General features: G+C 34.6%; 1 protein-coding gene across 5 annotated transcripts in view; it reads right to left on the bottom strand.

Moving 5' to 3' along the window:
• Window positions 1-19836, bottom strand: part of FER (FER tyrosine kinase) — a 411880-nt gene that overhangs the window by 267952 nt on the left and 124092 nt on the right. For all 5 annotated transcript variants that reach the window (XM_037138616.2, XM_037138612.2, XM_037138614.2 and 2 more), the window contains one exon: window positions 5151-5340. In XM_037138616.2, coding sequence (XP_036994511.1) covers window positions 5151-5340 — 190 coding nt within the window. The remainder of the gene's footprint in view (window positions 1-5150; window positions 5341-19836) is intronic.

The following is a 19836-nucleotide window of genomic DNA, read 5'->3' as shown; positions in this document are numbered from 1 at the left end:
GGACACTTACACCCTTGCACATGTACACGTACTACCTATTCAGAGAAATTAATTAAGGCCCTGCCTTTACAAATAAGAAATCCATGAAATAATCCTGCAAAAAAATCTAAAATTCATACTTAAGGACTCAATTAATATCTACTAATTAAATTCATGTGATCTAAGGTACATTAGAAAAAATGAAATGGAATTTTATATTTTAACAGTATTTTATAATGTACAAAATGTGTTTACACACATTATCTTATTTCAGTGTCATAAAATCCTGGCAGATGAGGTGGTCATACATCCCTTTAAAAAATTATGAGACAGTTGGTTTAAAGCATATGATTTTATAATGTAAAATAACTAAGTTACTTGGGGTGAAGTCCAATTCCTCAATTCAACAGATAGTGATTGAAAACTTATATTCTTACAACTAGGCAGCTAAAAGAAAACATGAAGGAAAATGATGTTTTTAAATAAAATGAATAGGAACATCAACCAATGTTGACTCAGGGATGAGAAAATTCAGGTATTTCTATCATCATCTAGGGCAGCTAACAAAGAGCTCACCCTCCTGATTTACCCCAGAAGGTATATTCTTCTTCCCTGACAAGCTAGAACTGAAGCCGAAGAGAAAATAATCCTTGGGTTTATAGAGTACTGAAACCACTCAAAATGCCTTCAGAATTATTAGCACATTTAACCCATCAATAACCCAATTACATAAGAAAGGATTTATCTTTTAATTTCAGCACTTCCCAAAGTGTGATCCACTGTATGGCTGTTCGTTCAGCACTCTTCCTGGAAAAGGGTTTAGGCCAATATTTCCAAAGACACTGTATTCCATGTTATATTTCCCCTCTTGGGCATCTGATATTAAAAGTTAAAAAAATTACTGTAGTCTATACAACTGTTTTGCCTTAACCCAGCATGTACCAAATTGTTTCCCTGTAAAACACTTCAAAGACACCAAATTCTTTTGAATTTCCATTCTACCACCTCGTTGGTCTCTCCTTCTTAGTTTCTTAGTGATTCCTTCCCTCCTAGACCTGTAACGTAAAGGGCTGCTGAGTTTTCTTTCTTTCTTTCTTTCTTTCTTTTCTTTCTTTTCTTTCTTTTCTTTTCTTTTTTTTTTTTTTTTTTCTTTTTTTCTTCCCCTTTCTTCTTCCTATCTATCCTCTCTCATTTGGTGACAGTCAAATGATTTTAAATACCATCTGATGCCTACAATATGAAATTTATAGCTCTAGTTCAAATCATGCTCCTGAACTCCAGGCCCAAATACTTGTTTTTATGAAAGAAAAGTCTTGTTCTTCCTCATGAAAGCTGCTCCAGTCAAGCACTTGAAACAAATTCCATTCTTCTAATGTTTCTGCTAAAAACCTTAAAGAAATCCTTGACTTTTCTCTCTTATACTCCACATTTAATCCACAGGAAATGTCATGCGCTCAACCTTCAAAATATATCCAGAAGCTGAAAAGTTCATGCCACTTCTGTGCCATTATCCTTGATCAAAGCATCATTTCCTATTGTCTGGGTTAGCATTTTTCATCTTTGCCCCCCTTAAGTATATTCTCAACACAGTTACAGTGATCCATTTAAATCAAAACTCAGAGCATGTCATTCCTCTGTCATAACCTCCTCCCCAACCCAAAGACTTCCCATTTCACAAAGGGAACAGCCAAACTCCTTAATTAGAGTCTGCAAGGCCCAGAGATCTGTTCTCCATTACTTTTCTAATTGTATCCCTGTATCCTCAGCCTCCCCTCCACTCAGACCTTACTGTACCTTGAACAGTCCAAATATGTTCCTGTCTTACAGTCTTTGCAAGGAATGTACCCTCTGACTGGAATGCTCCTTTTGCAGAAATTAAGTACCCTTAATAGCTTCCTGTTTCAAGTCTTTGTTTAAATGTCACATTCTCAATGATGCTTACTTATCTGGACTTTCATTTAAGACTGTGTCCCAACCTCTGACCCTGTAGACCTGCACCCCTCTACATGCTCTGATCCTATACCTTGGCATTTATTATCTCCCATTATAAATAATTATTGTGTAATACTTCATATTTATCAGTTTCTCTTTCATATTTTGGCCAAAATTAGACATGGTGAAAAAGGACACCATTAGAAGCAAAATTCTTCATGACAGAGATGATTATATTACCTGCTGCAAACATTTTTTAAAGGTTTCTGTGAATTAATAGATGGGCCTTAGTTTTCATCAAATTACATTGCCAAAATAAACATCAATACATCTATTAACTTGGCTATGTAATCTGAACTCTGATTACACTTCTGAACCACCTTGGAATTTTTATAATATCTAGGGCCCACTTGTTTTTAGTGATATAAGTTCTTTAAGGCACTATAGTTCCATAGAAGCATTCACCCCTGAAAAATTCATATTTGGTTAATTCTGCCACTCATTAGGATCATGTGGAATAGTTAACTGTCTCTCTACTCTTCATAACATTTAAGCCAGTTTTCACTATTTTTCATCACGTAATAATTTGATTTTTATTTCTTGCAATTCTTGCAATATTCAACTAAATTTCCTTGTTGGAATTTTACACCACTTATGAGGATAAAATTTATAAAGAATTTCAGGCTTTTAAAAAACTATTATTCATAAAATAATGCTTCATTATGCAAAAAGTTATATAGACTCCTTACATAGACTTACACATACTCCTGTATAAGTGAAGTTTTATTAAGTTTTTAAAACTATGCATCACAAATATTTCTGCTTGTTTTATAAAATACTCTGTAAAATCACATCAATTGTCATTAATTTGGGGAATGACTTAGTTATAAAATGTTATTTTATTACTTTAAAGTACATATAGTTGTATCTCAGAACTCATCTTTAATGGGTTCTGGAACTCGTGACAAGTGACAAAACTGAAGAGTACCAAACACAAACTCAAGGAGTTCTGAAGCATTTTCTTTTGCAGTGTGGCATCATGACTCATACAAGTTGTAGCAAGTGCAATGGAGTTCAGAGCAAGTGCCCAGTGCTGAAACATTTTTTCCTCATCAAAATGCATATACAGGGTTTGATGAGTTCTGAAGCTGACAAGTACCAAGGTATAACTGTACATTATAGCATTCCTTTGTAATTTCCTTAAAGAATTATTCAAGTCACTGCTTCAATGAATAGATGATATATTTATAATTAGATTTTCAACTATTTAAAACAAATTCAGTAAAGTGAAATATATTATATCACTTTGTAAAAATTTACAAGGTATTATCATTATTGAATCAATCGTTTTAAGAGAAAAATGTGAAAGTGTCAGGAAGTATATACAGTTTGAAATGTAAATAGAGTTTAAACTTCATTATAAATTCTCTCTGAAACATTATTTATTTGTTTAAAAAGCTTCTGTCCTATGATTATAAAAGATAAAAAAGCCTAAATGATCATGAGTTCTAATAAATAAGAATTAATGAACTAGTATATTTTATTTTATTTTTTAAAGTTTTTCTTTATTCTTAGACAGAGGGGAAGGGATGTTGAAAGAGAGGGAGAGAAACATCATTATGTGGTTGCCTCTCATGTTGCTTACTGGGGACCTGGCCCACTACCCAGGCATGTGCCCTGACTGGGAATCAAACTGGCAGCCCTTTGGTTTGCAGGTGGGTGCTCAATCCACTGAGTCACACCAGCCATGGAAACTAGTATATTTTAAATGTCAAAATGAAGTTTTTAGTTGTAGTTAACAAATGGAGATATGCTACATGTAGTGACTTTAATGACGTCTTTTTTTCTATCATAATAATAATGCCAACAGGGGATCATATGCACACAGAATTACTAAAAATAAGTTAGATTGCCAGTTTTAACCTACCTGCCTCTAAATGAAGCTATAATTTTTCAACACCCACATGGAGACAAGAAAACATTATCAAAAAACCAAACATTTACTAACTAAGGTTTCAAAAACAAAGTAAATGAACAAACTTCAGAAGTTTTCTGAAGTTTTCTCTGAAGGAATGCACATGCCAGACAGTTATTCAGGATCATAAAGCAAGAACAGAACTCCAGTAGGGTCTCTTTATCTGACAGGAAAGTAAAAGAGAGCAAAGAATTATAATTAATAATTCAAAATATAATGTAAAGATTACTATGACACAGTTAATAACAAAAGTAGCAATAATCACAATATTTTAGATATTTCATATTCGTTTTCATGTTTATCACACTCTCAAACACAGATTTTTTTTTCCTATGAGACATTTGGCCGTTAACACTCAAACTACACTACTCAGAACCATATAAACTATAAATTATTAAATATTAACTATAACATCTATGATGGTTCTGAATATAGACTGCATCCAGCTACCTACATAAAAAGCCAAGGATATAGCTCAGGCTTTTTCAATCTTGGCATTACTGACATTTTGGGTCAATTTTTTGTTGGGCGAATGAAGGGTGGGGCTGTCCTGTGCATTGTAGGATGTTTAGCAGCATCACCAGAGTCTACCTACTAAATAACAATAGCAATTACTAACTGTGAAAATCAAAAATGTCTTGAAAGATTACCAAATAGCTCCAGGGTGAGGGGAATAAAACTGCCCCTTGGTGAAAACCACCAACATAAGATGAAAGAAAGAAAAGAATGAAGGGAGAGAGGGAAAGTATTTTTGTACTAGGCATTCTTAAACAGTTAATAAAGCTATATAAAATAAGTTTAATTTCTAGTTGGTGAACTTAAATGTGTTTATTGTAGTTTAAATATATTTTTAAGAAAAAAAAACCTTATTGTGAAAACACAGATAAATAAGATTCTGCTGCTCTTAAGAAGAAAAAATTAACAATAAATAATTTACTCCTAATTTCTTACTTCTATCTTAAGAATAATACCCTACCTTCCTGCTGTCTCCCAGGAATAAAAACAACTGCAGTCTTTGTTTTCAGTTTTGAAGGCAAGAGAAGAACTGTTTCCTCTGACTCTACACAGGTGGTTCCTGAAAGTGCTCTCCAAGTGACCTGAAGGTGACTGACAAGTCTACTTTGCATTTACAAACAAGTTTAATAGGACCTGCATATTAACAAGAGTAACAATTTATTATAGTAAACCAGAATCAACTTTTGTCTTCACTTACTACCTATATACTACTCTTTCAGAATTCTTGTTTGATTACTCTTTGGCTTACCATAGATGTAACTGATCGTGCATCTTCTTCATAATTTATTACTGGAGGTGGCTCTTTTCCATCATTTTCTTGCACTTTTTGCTCTAGTAATTCTTTCTGTGTTGTAAACTTTTGCTCGGTGCACCTCAGCTGCTGCACTGACTGTTTCAGCTCTTCAAGTGTCTGTTTTTGGCTTATCAGAAGCACAATACTAAAAAAGAACACATTAAATATTAATTATCCTTACTTCTTTAAGAAATACAGACTTTAAAGAAACCCAAATTGTTCTTCTGTTTTCAACTTTGTGAGTCCTACTAAATCAGTGAATTATAAAACTAAACAGATTTTGAATCCTCACAGTAGTTATTAAATGCTAGCATTAACAAAATAAAGAAAAATATTTGGAAGCAAAAACCAAATTCAAGATGCTTTCAAATATATTTTGATCTATGGCATTCATTTTATTTGACAGCTAAACCATCTATCTCACAGATTATAGACACTTAAGACCAGAAGCATAGAGTCTAAAATGAATTAACATGACTGAAGCAGAATCTTAAATTTATTTCATATCTCAAATGTAATATAGCTAGAGTCAAATCTTTACACAGAGTAAAATAAATCAAATCAAGTAAACAGCCTGGGACCAAACAGTTTGTACATGGTGAGGGGTGTGTGTTTCAATCTGGGGGAAGCTGGGCTGAGCTGTGAGTTAGGGAATGAGCGTAAATCCCCCAAATCTTTCCAACGTCATCTCTATAAGGAGAGCAGACTTTCCAAGCCCTCCTTTAGATAACTACATAGTCCACATGTTGCCTTGTTGTGACTTTTTACTCCTTGGAGGCTACCCCTAGGGGAAATTTCAAAGTAACTCATCCACATTCAAGCAACGACAACAAAAAAAGGTAGTGGTGATGGAGAATACCTCTGGAAACACTGCCATACATAGTGTATTAATATATTAAAGAACTGTGCCATGTACTACTAAAGTTAGTTATTTATGTAATAGACAATAGATCATCAGTAGAGAAAGCTTCAAAGTTAAAGAATAAGGTCAGAATGTTATCTTCCTAAAATGGAACTTAAAAGATCAACATGAATTAAGTAAATAATCATAGGCAGAAGGAATGCACGCTAGAGAGATTCACTTATAAATATGATGCTGATTGGTATTTTGAAATTCAATTCCAATCAAATCAACTAGGATGCAACCTCAGTGAGTGGTATAAAGAAAGTTGATATCTCCTTAATTATATTACAACCAGTAGGAGAGTACCCTAAAAACAGGGTAGAAAATTGAGTGAAATGTTGGAAGGAACTAGTGATAAAGATTATTTGTAAAAAGACCAAGCAATGTTCAAAAGACAAATCACTCTAAACAGTGAAGTTAATAACAGAAATAATGAAGAGGGATATACTATATGTCAGAGCTCATGAACACCTCCCAAATAAAATCATCATCACATAGTAAAAAGAATGTAATTATACTGAATTTGAACAGATTCAACTTCATGACTTTATCCCTTTGCATTTCTCATCTTCAGTATCATCACTGGGAAATATTGATAATAATAATACTACCTACTGTAAGGGTTGTTCTGAAAATTCAATAAAATAATATTTTAAAAATCATTAGCAAAGTACTAAAGTAAAAATTCAGAAAATGGCAATCATTATTTATATCATCTTCACTCAACAATCTATAACCTATATTCTAGATACACAGAAATTTTCTGATAAATTCATGCATTTGCTTAATGATATCTCCATTTTCAAATAAATTTGTTATAATTTCTTTTTCTTTTTCAGTGACTCTCTTCATAAAAAGTTTGTTTTTAAAACAATCACTTTTGTAAACATAAATTCATAAGGCCCAGGTTCTGGGAAAAAAACTACATTCATATGAACCGAAAGCTTCCTGACAATTTCTTCTTTGCATTTCCTAGTTACCATAAGATTCACAACGATGGCAATAGTATAAGGAACAATTTTAAATGTTTAAGGTAAAATGGTAAAGATGTATTTTTATGTACATCTGCCAGATCAGTCCAAAAAATGGTGAATGATTTCACAAACGTGAACAAAATCAATAGGAAAGTATACATGAAAATCATAATACTCTAAAACAATTACTGTTGCCCTGGTCTTTTGCAAACAAATTTTCTAAGGACAAATGGGTAAAATGCAAAAAATAAAGAAAGAAAGAAAGAATTAAATGGCATATAAGGCACCATAATTACAAAAAGAAGAAGTAAATATTAACTGAACACTCTTAACAAAATTTTTAGAAATCTGTTTACAGGAGTAAAAAGCATGTACTGTATTATATACATGTGTGTGGGGCTGGCTGAATAATAGTCTCCTGAAGTTGATCAGGTCCTGATCCCTAGAACCTGTGAATATGTTACCTTACATGGCAAAGGGCAGTTTTCAGACCTAATTAAGCTGAGAAGGTTGAGATAAAAGAGTGTCCTGGATTATCCAGATGACCCCTATTAATATAGTCATGAGCATCTGATAAGGGAAGCAGGAGGGGTAATGTCAGAAAAGGCAATGTGATAACAACAACAAAAAAGAAACGGAGATGTGATGAAGGGCCAATAACTAAGGAATGAGGATGACCTCCAGAAGCTGGAAAAAGCAAAAAAAAGAGCTTCTTCCTAAAAGCCATCAGAAGAAATCAACGGCTTGGTTTTAGGCCCTTAAGAATCATTTCTGACTTCTGTTCTCCAGAAAAGTAAAAGGGGAAACTCATGTTGTTTTAAGTTACCAAGTTTGTGGCAATTTGTTACAGCAGCAGGAGGAAACGAATACAACTGCTAATCAAAATCATACCCATTTCCAGTTCATTTTAAATGGCTGAACTGGGCCCTGGCTGGTGTAGCTCAGTGGATTGAGCATGGGCCTACAAACCAAAGGATCACGGTTCGATTCCCAGTCAGGGCACCCAGTCAGGGCACATGCCTGGGCTGCAGGCCAGTTTCCAGCAGGGGACGCACAAGAGGCAACCACACATTGATATTTCTCTCCCTCCCTTCCCCTCTAAAGATAGATAAATGAAATCTTTATAAATAAATAAATGAATAAATAAATAAATAAATGGTTGAACTAGACTGGAAGAGTTTTTATGGCTGGGCAGTGGCCAATAACAACTAAAACTATAGATTTAAAAGAAAAAATTAAGGAATCACAAGCATTTTTCAACCAGAAAAAAAAAAACACTGTAAGTTAAATAAAGAATGTAAATAAGTTAGTTTTGGCATAATTAAATACAAAACAAATAAGGGACAATGTTAAACCATTATATAAAGTTCAAATTAAAAAAAAATTATGATGGCCAGAGAAAAGGCGGGAGCCCGGGGTGAGGCCAGTAAAGGGGGCACTACAGATATAGGGATATCTGTAATGGTGTCAACAATAAAAATAAAAGAAAAAAGCTTTTAAAAGATTTTAAGCCCTATGTGTTACAGAGTTTAGAAAAAGAGCTCTATTTCTAAACAACTTCTCATGGTGTTTACGCTCTCTAAGTATTACTGTTATTTCACCTTTATTTTACCCTAAATACAAACAAGATCCTCCAAAATGATCAAAACAAAGGAAAAAAGATGTATTTTCAACAATGGTGCTGAACAACTGAACAGCCATATACAAAAATAAAAAGAATCTATACACAGACATTACACAATTTACAAAAAAATTAACTCATATGGATTACAGACCTAAATGTAAAACATAAAAACAATAAAATGCCTAGAGGATAACATAGGAGAAAATCTAGATAACCTTGCACATGGTGATGATTTTTTAGATACAACATTATAGGTCCAATTCATGAAAGAAATAACTGATAACCTGGACTTTATCAAAATTAAAAACATCTGCTTTGTAAAAGAGTATCAAGAGACTGAGAAGAGAAGCTGTAGGAGGAAAAAGATTTGCAAAAGACACATGTGATAAAGGACTGTTATCTAAAATATGCGAAGAACTGAATGTCAAGAATAAGAAAAAACCCAATTTAAAAATGGTCCAGCCAGGGCTGGTGTGGCTCAGTGGATTGACCACCAGCCTGTGCACCAAAAGGTCACAGTTCAATTCCCAGGGCACATCAGGGCACTTGCCCAGGTTCTGGGCCAGATCTTCAGTTGGAGACGTGTGAGAGGCAACCAATCAGTATATCTCTTGCATACTGATGTTTCTTTCCCTCCCTTCCTCTCTCTCTAAAAGTAAATAAATAAAATTTTTAACAAATTTTTTTAAAAGAAATGCTGAGAAAAAAGTAGGCCAAAGACCTTAATAGACACCTGACCAAAGAATACAAACAGGGGGCAACTAAGCACATGAAAAGATACTGCATATCATATGTCATCAGGGAAATGAAAATTAAAGCAACAATAAGATACCAATACACATTTATAAGAATGACAAACTCCAGAACACTGACAACACCAAATGCTGGTAGGATGTGGAATGACAGAGACACTCATTCATTTCTGGTAGGAATCAAAATGTCACAGCCACTTTGGAAGACAGTTTGGCATTTTCTCATGAAACTAAACATACTTTTGCCATAAGATCCACCAATGACACTTCTTAGTATTTACTCAAAAAAAGTTGAAAACTTATGTTCACATAAAACCCCACATGTGGATTTTCACAGCAGCTTTATTCATAATTGCCAATGACTGGAAGCAACCAAAAAGATATCCTTTAGTAGGTGAATGGATAAATAAACTGTGGTACATGCAGACAATAGAATATTGTTCAAAATTCAAAAGAAATGAGCAAACAAGTCATGAAAAGACATAAAGGAATCTTAAATGCATATTTTAAGTGAAAAAAGTCAATCTAAAAAGGCTACATAATGTATGATTCTATGTGACATTCTAGAAAAGCTAAAATTATATAGACAGTAAAAAGATCAGTGATTTTCAGCAGTTGGGAATGAGAGGAAGTGGAGAAAAGAGGATTTTTAGCAAAAAAAATTCTGTATTACACCATAATGATGGATAAGTGTCATTACACATTATTCAAACTCACAGAATAAACACCACCAAGAGTGCAACCTAATGTAAACTATGAACTTTGGGTGATAATGATGTGTTACTGTGGGATGATCAACTGGTGGGGGATGTTGATATTGGGGGAGGCTATCCATGTAAGGGGTCAAGAACATAAGGGAAATCTCTGTACCTTTTCCATTTTCCTGTGAATCTTAAACTACTTTTAAAAATACAGTCTTAATTCAAAAAAATGAGATATCACTACACGCAAATTATAATGAGTCAAAAATTTTTAAATAGCTGGTAAGGATGAGACATTGATCATTCACCCACTGCTGACAGAAACGTATCAAGGGTACAATCACTATTCAAAAGTACACATGCAATTACCACACAACTAGCAGTTGTACCCTGGGTATTTATCCTACAGAAGTTAAAACTTTTGTTCATACGAAAACCAATACATAAATGCTTGCAACATCTTCATTTATAATAACCAAAAACTGGAAACAAATCAGACACTCTTAAAAGGATGAATGATTAGACAAAGCATGAGATATATACACTGTTATGGGTTGAATTGTGTCCTCCAAAAAGATATGTTCAAATCCTAACCTTAAAAACCTCAGAATAGGGCCCTTGCTGGTATAGCTCAGTGGATTGAGCACGAGCCTGAGAACCAAAGGATTGCAGTTCGATTCCCAGTCAGGGCACATGCCTGGGTTGCAGGCCAGTTCCCCGCACGGGACGTGTGAGAGGCAACCATACATTGATATTTCTCTCCCTCTCTCCTTCCCTTCCCCTCTAAAGATAAATAAATAAAATCCAAAAAAAAAAACCCCTCAGAATAGGAACTTCAGTCAAGATGGAGGCATAGGTAGACATACTGTGCCTCCTAGCACAACTAAAAGAAAGATGACAATTTAAAAACAAAAAACAACCATAACTGACAGAAAATTGAACTATATGGAAGTCCAACAAGTCCAACAACCAAGGAGTTACAGAAGACACATTCATCCAGACAGGTGGCAGAGAGGACTCACGGCAAAGTGGCAGCTGGCGGACCCAACCAGGTGTTGGATTGCAGAGTGGGCAGTCCCACATTCACACACAGATAAAATGGGAGGAACAACTGGGGAGGAAAAGAGACCTCACAACCCAGGGCCTCAGCACAGGGAACTAAAGCCTCAAACCACTGATAGAAAATACCTGTGGAGGTTGAGCCAGCAGTCAGAGAAATGCCTAGTCTCACAGAAGAGTTTGTTGGACGGATCCACAGGGTCCTAGAACATATACAAACCTACACATGGAAATCAGTGCCAGAAGGGCCCAATTTGCTTATAGGTAGCTTGCAAGGGAAGTGACTGAAAGCCAGCAAAGAGCAGACCAAGAACTTTTGGTCCCTCTCGGACCCCTTCCTCACATACAGCATCACAACCCAGCCACATGGGTTGCCCCACCAGGTGAATACCTAAGGCTCCACCCCTAACTACATAACGGGAGCATTAAGACAAAAAAAAAAAAAAAAGGCCCAAATGAAAGAATGGATCAAAGCTCCAGAAAAAATACAACAAAGCGACAAAGAGGTAGCCAACCTCTCAGATGCACAGTTCAAAACACTGGTGATCAGGATGCTCACAGAACTGGCTGAATTTGGTCACAAATTAAATAAAAAAGTAAAGACTATGCTAAGTGAAAAAAAGGAAAATGTACAGGGAACCAACTGTGATGAAAAGGAAAGTGGGATTCAAATCAACGGTGTGGACCAGAAGGAAGAAACATCCAATTTGAAAAGAATGAGGAAACATGAATTCAAAAAAATGAGGAGAGGCTTAGGAACCTCCAGGACATCTTTAAATGTTCCAACGTCTTAATTATAGGGGTACCAGAAGAGGAAGAGGAACAGCCATGAGTGGAAAAGTTGTTTGAACAAATAATAGAGGAGAACTTCCCCAATCTGGCAAAGGCAATAGACTTCCAGGAAATCCAGGAAGCTCAGAGAGTTCCAAAGAAGTTGAACCCAAGAAGGAACACATCAAGGCACATCATCATTATATTACCCAAGATTAAAATGAAGGAGAGAATCCTAGAAGCAGCAAGAGATAAGGGGACAGTCACCTACAAAGGAGTTCCCATCAAACTGTCAGCGGATTCCTCAAAAGAGACCTTAAAGGCAAAAAAGGGCTGGAAAGAAGTATTTCAAGTCATGAAAGGAAAAGACCTACATCCAAAACTGCTCTATCAAGCCAAGCTTTCGTTTAGAATGGAAGGGCAGATAAAGTGCTTCCAAGATAAGGTCAAGTTAAAGGAGTTCATCATCACCGAGCCATTATTATATGAAATGTTAAAGGGATTTATCTAAGAAAAAGAAGATAAAAAATATGAACAATGAAATGACAGCAAACTCACAGTCACTAACAACCATACCTAAAACAACAACAAAAAAACAAACTAAGCAAACAAGTAGAACAGGAACAGAACCACAGAAATGGAGATCACATGAAGGGTTAACAACAGGGGAGTGAGAGAGGGAAAGAGAGGGGGAAAAGGTACAGAGAATAAGCAGCATAGATGGTAGGCAGAAAATAGACAGGGGGAGGGCAAGAATAGTATAGGAAATCTAGAAGCCAAAGAACTTACATGTATAACCCATAGACATTAACTAAAGGTGAAGGGAATGTGGGTGGGAGGGGGTGTACAGGGCGGAGGGGAGTAAAGGGGGGAAAATGGGACAACTGTGTATAGGACAATCTTTAAAATATATTTTTTAAAAATTTTTAAAAAGAACCTCAGAATATAACCTTAATTGGTTATGGGTTGCTGCAAACATAATTAGTTAAGGTGAGGTCACACTGGAGTCCATGGGCCCTTAACTCATGACTGGTATCCTTGTAAGAGGAGGGAAATCTGGATATGGAAAAGACACAGGCAGAACACCATAAACAGATGGAGGCAAAATCTAGGGTGATGCTTCTATGAACAAAGGAGTGCTAGGACTGCTGGCCAACAGCAGAAGCTAAGAGAGATTTATGGAACAGATTCTTCCTCAGAAACCAGCCTACTGATACCTTATTTCAGACTTCTGGTCTCTGGAACTATGAGACAATAAATGTATGTTTTTAAGCCTCCCAGTTTGTGGTACTTGGCAATGGCAGCCCTAGGAAACTAACTCCCATACCAAGGAATATTATTGTGCTTAACAGTTAAAAGAAATGAAAGTACCTGAATCATTCTCCAGAGAATTATGATGACTATAAAAAGCTAATTTCAAAAGGCTATATAGAAGGAGATTTCATTTATATAATGTATTGAAAAGACAAATTGTAAAAATGGAGAACAGATTAAAAGTTATTGGGGGTAAAGAAGAGGGTGGAAGATGGAAAGCAGTGTAGCTACAAAAGTGCAACATGAGGAGGTTCCTTCCAGTGACAGAAATGTTTCAAGTCATGACTGTAATCTAGCTCAATATCTGCAATTATAATAATAAATTATACTTTTTCAAAATGCTACCACTGGGGCAAAATAAATATAGGGTACATGGGACCACTTTGTATTAACTCATTCACATACACTGCTATCAAAATTACCTTAAAATTTTAAATTTAAATAAAAATACATATCATTATTGCTGCCATCATGCTTCCTCTGGTACAGTGAGGCTTCTACTGTCTCATATGCTTTGGGTTCCTATATAATCTGTTTTGGGGATAGGCCTTGTTTATTCTCCTTCAGAACTTCTAAGTATCTATTGTATTGTGTCACATTACCATCACTTAGAAATTCTGAGACACTATCCTAATACAAAGAATTAAGTTAAAATATAAACTTCCTGGTTTTCAGTTTAGTGGTTTTTAGAAATAATGAGACTAGCAAGGGAAGCATGTCCCCTATTACATGGCTATGGTTTTAATATTTTTTAATCAACATGTCATAATGAAATCAAAGAGTAATATCGACTTCTTCCAATTAACCGCATTGAGCTCTATTATAACAATTTCACATACATTAAAATCTTGCTTTTGTTCAATTAGTTTTTATAAAGTACTGCTGTGATCACTATACAACATACTATGTAATTATTTTATATGCTTATGACACCACTGAGCAAACAAGCTATATTTATATTTTAATTTTAAAAATTATAGTATGTATTAAAAGTACATGATTAAACAGTGCAAGATGCATAAGAAGCCGTATATAAATTTAAAACATGGAAGAGATCAGAACCTTGGCATGTAATACTTATCCCGACCTCTGACTGCTTTCCAAATGGAAGGCACCTTCTGTCCTTCGGGTCCTGGCAAAGATGCCATGTCCCAGGGGAACCCTGATTGCCTATCTTAAGTAGGTAAGTAGGTACTCCTCTGTTCTTGTAGCTGTACTGCTGTTTCAGCAATTAGTACAATTTGCTGTGAAATTTTAATTTCTTATTTTGTACTGATCTGCTCCACAAAAATGTAAATTTCATGAGACATGTGGCCATATATGTCTTACCTTTCATTGTAGTCACAGCATTATTAGACATGCAATAAATATTGTGGAATGAATTCCCTATTTACATAGCACATTTTCATAATAAGGGTAATCTAAAAATGATGAGACAAAAGTAAAAGTTCCTTAAATTTGCAAACTAGAACAATATTCTAAAGTGGTTCAATTCTTACCTTCACTATAGGCTAGATGCAGCATTGTGCATGTCTCTTAAAACTTCTGGGCTGCAGATACCACATAATTTGAAACACAAGGTTGAATCAAATGCTCTCTTAAGATTCTACATGGCTCTAAGAGTCATGACTTTATAACATATAAGATATTTTTAAGTACTAGATGATAATGGTACAAAACTATACAAAATTAAATAATCATTCACTTTTCAGAAATCAAGCCAAGCATTAAAACCAACAGAAAGTTTCAAGCTATTTATGCCATTCAGTCATAAATGATATATGCTTGGTATATTTTCCCATAAACTATTTTCTAATACAGTAGTCAAGGGTCCTAAATCAGGTAAAGATTATTATTTCCACTTGAGTAAACATGCTTTAAAAGTAAGGAGTAAAAACACTAGAGTGATGCTTTGGATTGTATTAAAATCATACCATTTCTAGTAGTTGGATTTATTCCATTCGCCCTATTTTTTGTTAGATAAAACTCTGCAATGGTTACATTTCAAATGAGGGCTGCATTATTTATATAAACTAAAACTCTCTTCTTGTGTGAATTTAATGTTACATAAAAACTATTCTTTAAGTTCATTTTCACTTTATATTACTCAATTATAGGAATCAAAACTATAAAATGATTAATTATATAATTTATTTTGTGACTGTTATTATGTTTTAGAGACAATTATGTTAAATCCAAACTTTTGTCCCTTACTATGTTATATATTGATAGAACCAATAGTGATATTTCTGATAAGTTCAGTATGATTCCATTCATTAAAAAAAATTTAAGAATGTAATCCTGTAACTTATAGAATATTTTGCAGTATTTGTGATCAATTATAGTTTTATCTTACTGTTTTTATCATTTTTAAGTAACAGTATTGAAGCTAACATGTTACATAGTAAAAATTATTCTAAATCTACTGTCAGAACTAAATAAAAACTGACTTTAATTATTTAAGTGCATTTAAGTATACATGTAGATATAGATACATATATACACAAAAAAGGAAATATTTAAGAAATATTAAGAAACTGATATTCAAACATTTCCCCCAAAATCCCTGAAGACTATTTGTTTAGCAAAATACTTTAACATATTATTTAAAGACAAATTTCAATACTATTAATGTCTAAATTAGTAAGATTTCAAAATGACTATTTAGTTATATAAATATACTTAGCATTTATAATATTATTCCTGAAGCTGAAAATAAAACCTACATGGTAACAGAGGGCTAACAAAACTTGGGTTAAACAAGACTCATCCTCTTAATTGCTTGACATACTTATCCCTTCTCCTAAGAACACTACTAAAATCATAAGATCAAGCAAATGTTATGCTCAAAAAAGACAAGCTTTGGAGTCAGGAACTCATGTGTTTCCTACCACTTACTAGGTATGTTATTTGTAAGTTATCTAAATTCTCCTTAAGGTAAAATGGAAATAATTATACAGAAAGAAAAGGAAAGGTAACATTCATTGAATGTGTGTGTGCGTGTGTGTGTGTGTGTGTGTGTGTAAAACATCTGGTATAATATGTGGAACACAGTAAGAATTCAAGAAATGCTATTTCCCACATAACCACCACCCTTTTAAGTATAAGCCCTCTTTCCTCCACTCCCATTCTCATCTGATAAATATAAATAGATGCAAAAACATGGATGACGCTGATTATGTAGATAAAAACAGAGTTAAAGATTTGAATCAAGAGAACATACCAAAGGAAATCAAAAAATTCCACAACTCCTACATTAAAAATAAAACTTGAGGACTGCCTCTTCCAACAATATATAGTCTGGAGAGAGGGTCAGCTATGCTATTGCCCATCTTTACATCCACTAAATTTTAAAACAGTAGTCATTTACAATGTTTGTATTTACAAATGGTAACAAGTAGAACTACTTCATCATTTGTAAATATGAACAGATTTATTCAAAACAAGAATAAAGCAAAAGGTAATTCTATTTTTGAATGTTACATGTGCAATGGTTAATAAATTTTAGTTTTATAACTCAAATAGAACCTTTAGTTATATAATATTGAAATTTTTCAGATTAAAGGAATGCCCAGAGTAACTCAAATTTCTGTCATCATTTTTAAAAGTCTCACTGACTCCAATATTATGCTTAATCCCAAGCTGTAATAAAAGCCATAGTATAAGTAAGATGGGCAGGCTCCTACCTAATATTCTGAGTTGTGTGATATGATAAATGGTGTTGCTGTTCACTGAAATAAGGAATACTAAAAATGAACTAGGTTCAGTTGGATTGGGTTAGATGGAGATTTTTAATTCAACCTTGGACACAGAAAATTTAGGGCACTTCTAAGACACCCAAGGAAGCACATCAAGTAGGCAAATGATTACATGGCCAGACAGTTCAGAGGATAAATCTGAGTGAGAGTAATAAATGTGGGTTGTCTTTAGGTTATCATCTAGTGGACTGACATAGCCTAAGGCTATGCCTTAAGTAAGTCCAAAATAGATTGGCTAAGTGAAGAGAAAGAAGTTTATGAAGGAGTGGACAGAAAGAGAGTATTAAGATCTGGCATTTTGGATCCCATATACCTATGGAAAAGAAGCATAAATTCAAAGTAAGATATTGTGAGGAGATCGAGTAAGATAGTCACTAAATTTAGTAACATAAAGACCATTGGCTATATTACAGATACCTATTTCAATAGTGATGGGACAGAAGCCAGATATATGTAGGATGAGAACTAAGTGGGAGTTAAGGAAATAAATGTGCATAATAACTCTTAGATTAAGTCTGGCTAAAAACACGGAAGGCAAAGATAATAAGAAAAAATATGAAAATTTAAAAAGAGTTATCTGGGGAAGGCAGAGAGGTAAAGATTCTTTTCAGGATCAAGACTTAAACATATTTAAAAAGTGATATAGGACTTAGTTGAAAAGAAAAGGTGAACCTAATCTACGAAATCATGCAAGTTTTCTGGGAAACTAATGAATGATGGGATACAAAAGACAAGCACAAGAAACAGACTCAAAACAGGAACATGTCCCTCTATGAAAGCAGAGAAAGAGAATGGGTAAAATGTGATGGATCGGGAAAGTTAGTCCCAGAAAATAAGGGAGTTGCCACCTGATGATTCTAATTCTTTCTGTGATGTAAGAGAAATATTTTTTCTAACTTTCATGGGAAAGATAAGATTAGAGATTTTAGAGAAGTGAAGAACACTTGAAAAGTTGTATATAAAGTAAGAGCAAGTGCCCCTCCAGTAAGTACTCCCTGCTCAAGAGAGGGGATGCAGGGAGAAGAAACAAAGCAGTTCACATTCAGGGATGTTATTATAGCATTATTTATACAGTGAAGTGACCTGGAAACTGCCTCAAGTTCAAACAAGAGCTGATCACACACACACACACACACACACACACACACACACACACACAAAAGTAGGTGGAAGCAGAGAACATCAAGATACCTGACGGAGACTGCAGCACTGAATTTCACTGGTATTCTACCACGGAAGTACATACCATAAACCCAAGGAGTAAGAACAGATCAATTTAAGAAGCTGAGGCAAACAAGAAGAGTCTCACAAAAAATAGAAAGACAAAGAAACAATCCCCAAATGAAAGAAAAGGAGGAAGCCTCAGAAAGAAGGTTAGGTGAAATAGAGGCAAGTCAATTATCAAATATTGAATTCAAACCACTGGTCATCAAGTAGTTCAAAGAGCTCAGAATGAGCTACCAGAAACTACAGGGGAGCTACAATGAACTCACTGCAAATTATATCAACATGAAAAAGGAAATAGAAACTATCAGCAAAGGCCAAGAGGAAATGAATAAAATCTCTAAAATGAAGAACACAGTAGAAGGAATTAAAAACAGGATCCATGAAGCAGAAGATTGGATCAGCGAGTTGGAGGACAAAGTAGAAAAAAAAAACTCCCGGAAAGAGCAAGATAAGGAAAAGAGGCTCAGAAAGAATGAAGAGGGATTAAGAGAAATGCAAGACAATATGAAATGTAATAATATCCAAATAATAGGAATACCAGAAGGAGAAGAAGAACAAGAAATAGAAAACCTAGTAGAAAAAGTAATGATGGAAAACTTCCCTGATCTGATGAGAGAAAAGTCACACAAATCCAGAAATCACAGAGAGTCCCAATCAAGAGGAATCCAAAGAGGCCCACTTGAAGACACATCATCACTAAAATGACAAAATTCCAAGACAAAGAGAGAATCTTAAAGGCAGGAAGGGAGAAAAAGGGAGTAACATATAAGAAAGTTCCAATAAGGTTAGCTGCTGACTTCTCAATGGAAACACTTCAAGCAAGAAAAGAATGGCAAGAAATATTCCAAGTAATGAGAACTAGAAGCCTAAAACCAAGGCTACTTTACCCAGCAAGGCTCTCAATCAAGATAGAAGGCCAAATAAAGAGCTTCCAAGACAAAAGAAGTCTAAAAGAATATGCCTCCACCAAACCAGTTCTACAAGAAATACTAAAAGGACTGCTTTAAGGAAAGGAAGGAAAAGAGAGAGACAGAGAGGAACACAGGTACAAAAATGGCAATGAATAAGTACCCATCAATAATAACATTAAATGTAAATGGATTAAATGCTCCAATCAAAAGACATAGAATAGCTGAATGGATAAGAAAGCATGATCCACACATATGCTGCCTACAAGAGACCTACCTCAGGACAAAAGACCTACACAGACTAAAAGCGAAGGGCTAGAAACAAATTTTTCAAGCAAGTGGACAAGAAAAAATACCCAGGGTAACAATTCTCACATCAGATAAACAGACGTCAAAAAAAGTATCATAAAGAGAGACCCAGAAGGTCACTTCATAATACTCAAGGGAAGAATCCACCAAGAAGACATTAACATCATAAATACATATGCACCAAACATAGGGGCACCCAAATATATTAAGAAAATCTTAGAGGACTTCAAGAAAGATATTGACAGCAACACAATTATAGTAGGGGATTTTAACACCCCACTATCAAAAAATGAACAGATCCTCCAAACAAAATATCAACAAAGATACTGTGGCATTAAAC

The sequence above is a fragment of the Artibeus jamaicensis genome, unplaced genomic scaffold, assembly GCF_021234435.1.
Source record: "Artibeus jamaicensis isolate MK-2021 breed Jamaican fruit bat unplaced genomic scaffold, CSHL_Jam_final contig_402, whole genome shotgun sequence".
Lineage (NCBI taxonomy): Eukaryota > Metazoa > Chordata > Mammalia > Chiroptera > Phyllostomidae > Artibeus > Artibeus jamaicensis.
Note: the sequence above shows the minus strand (reverse complement) of the source record. Positions and strands in the feature narration are given on the sequence as shown.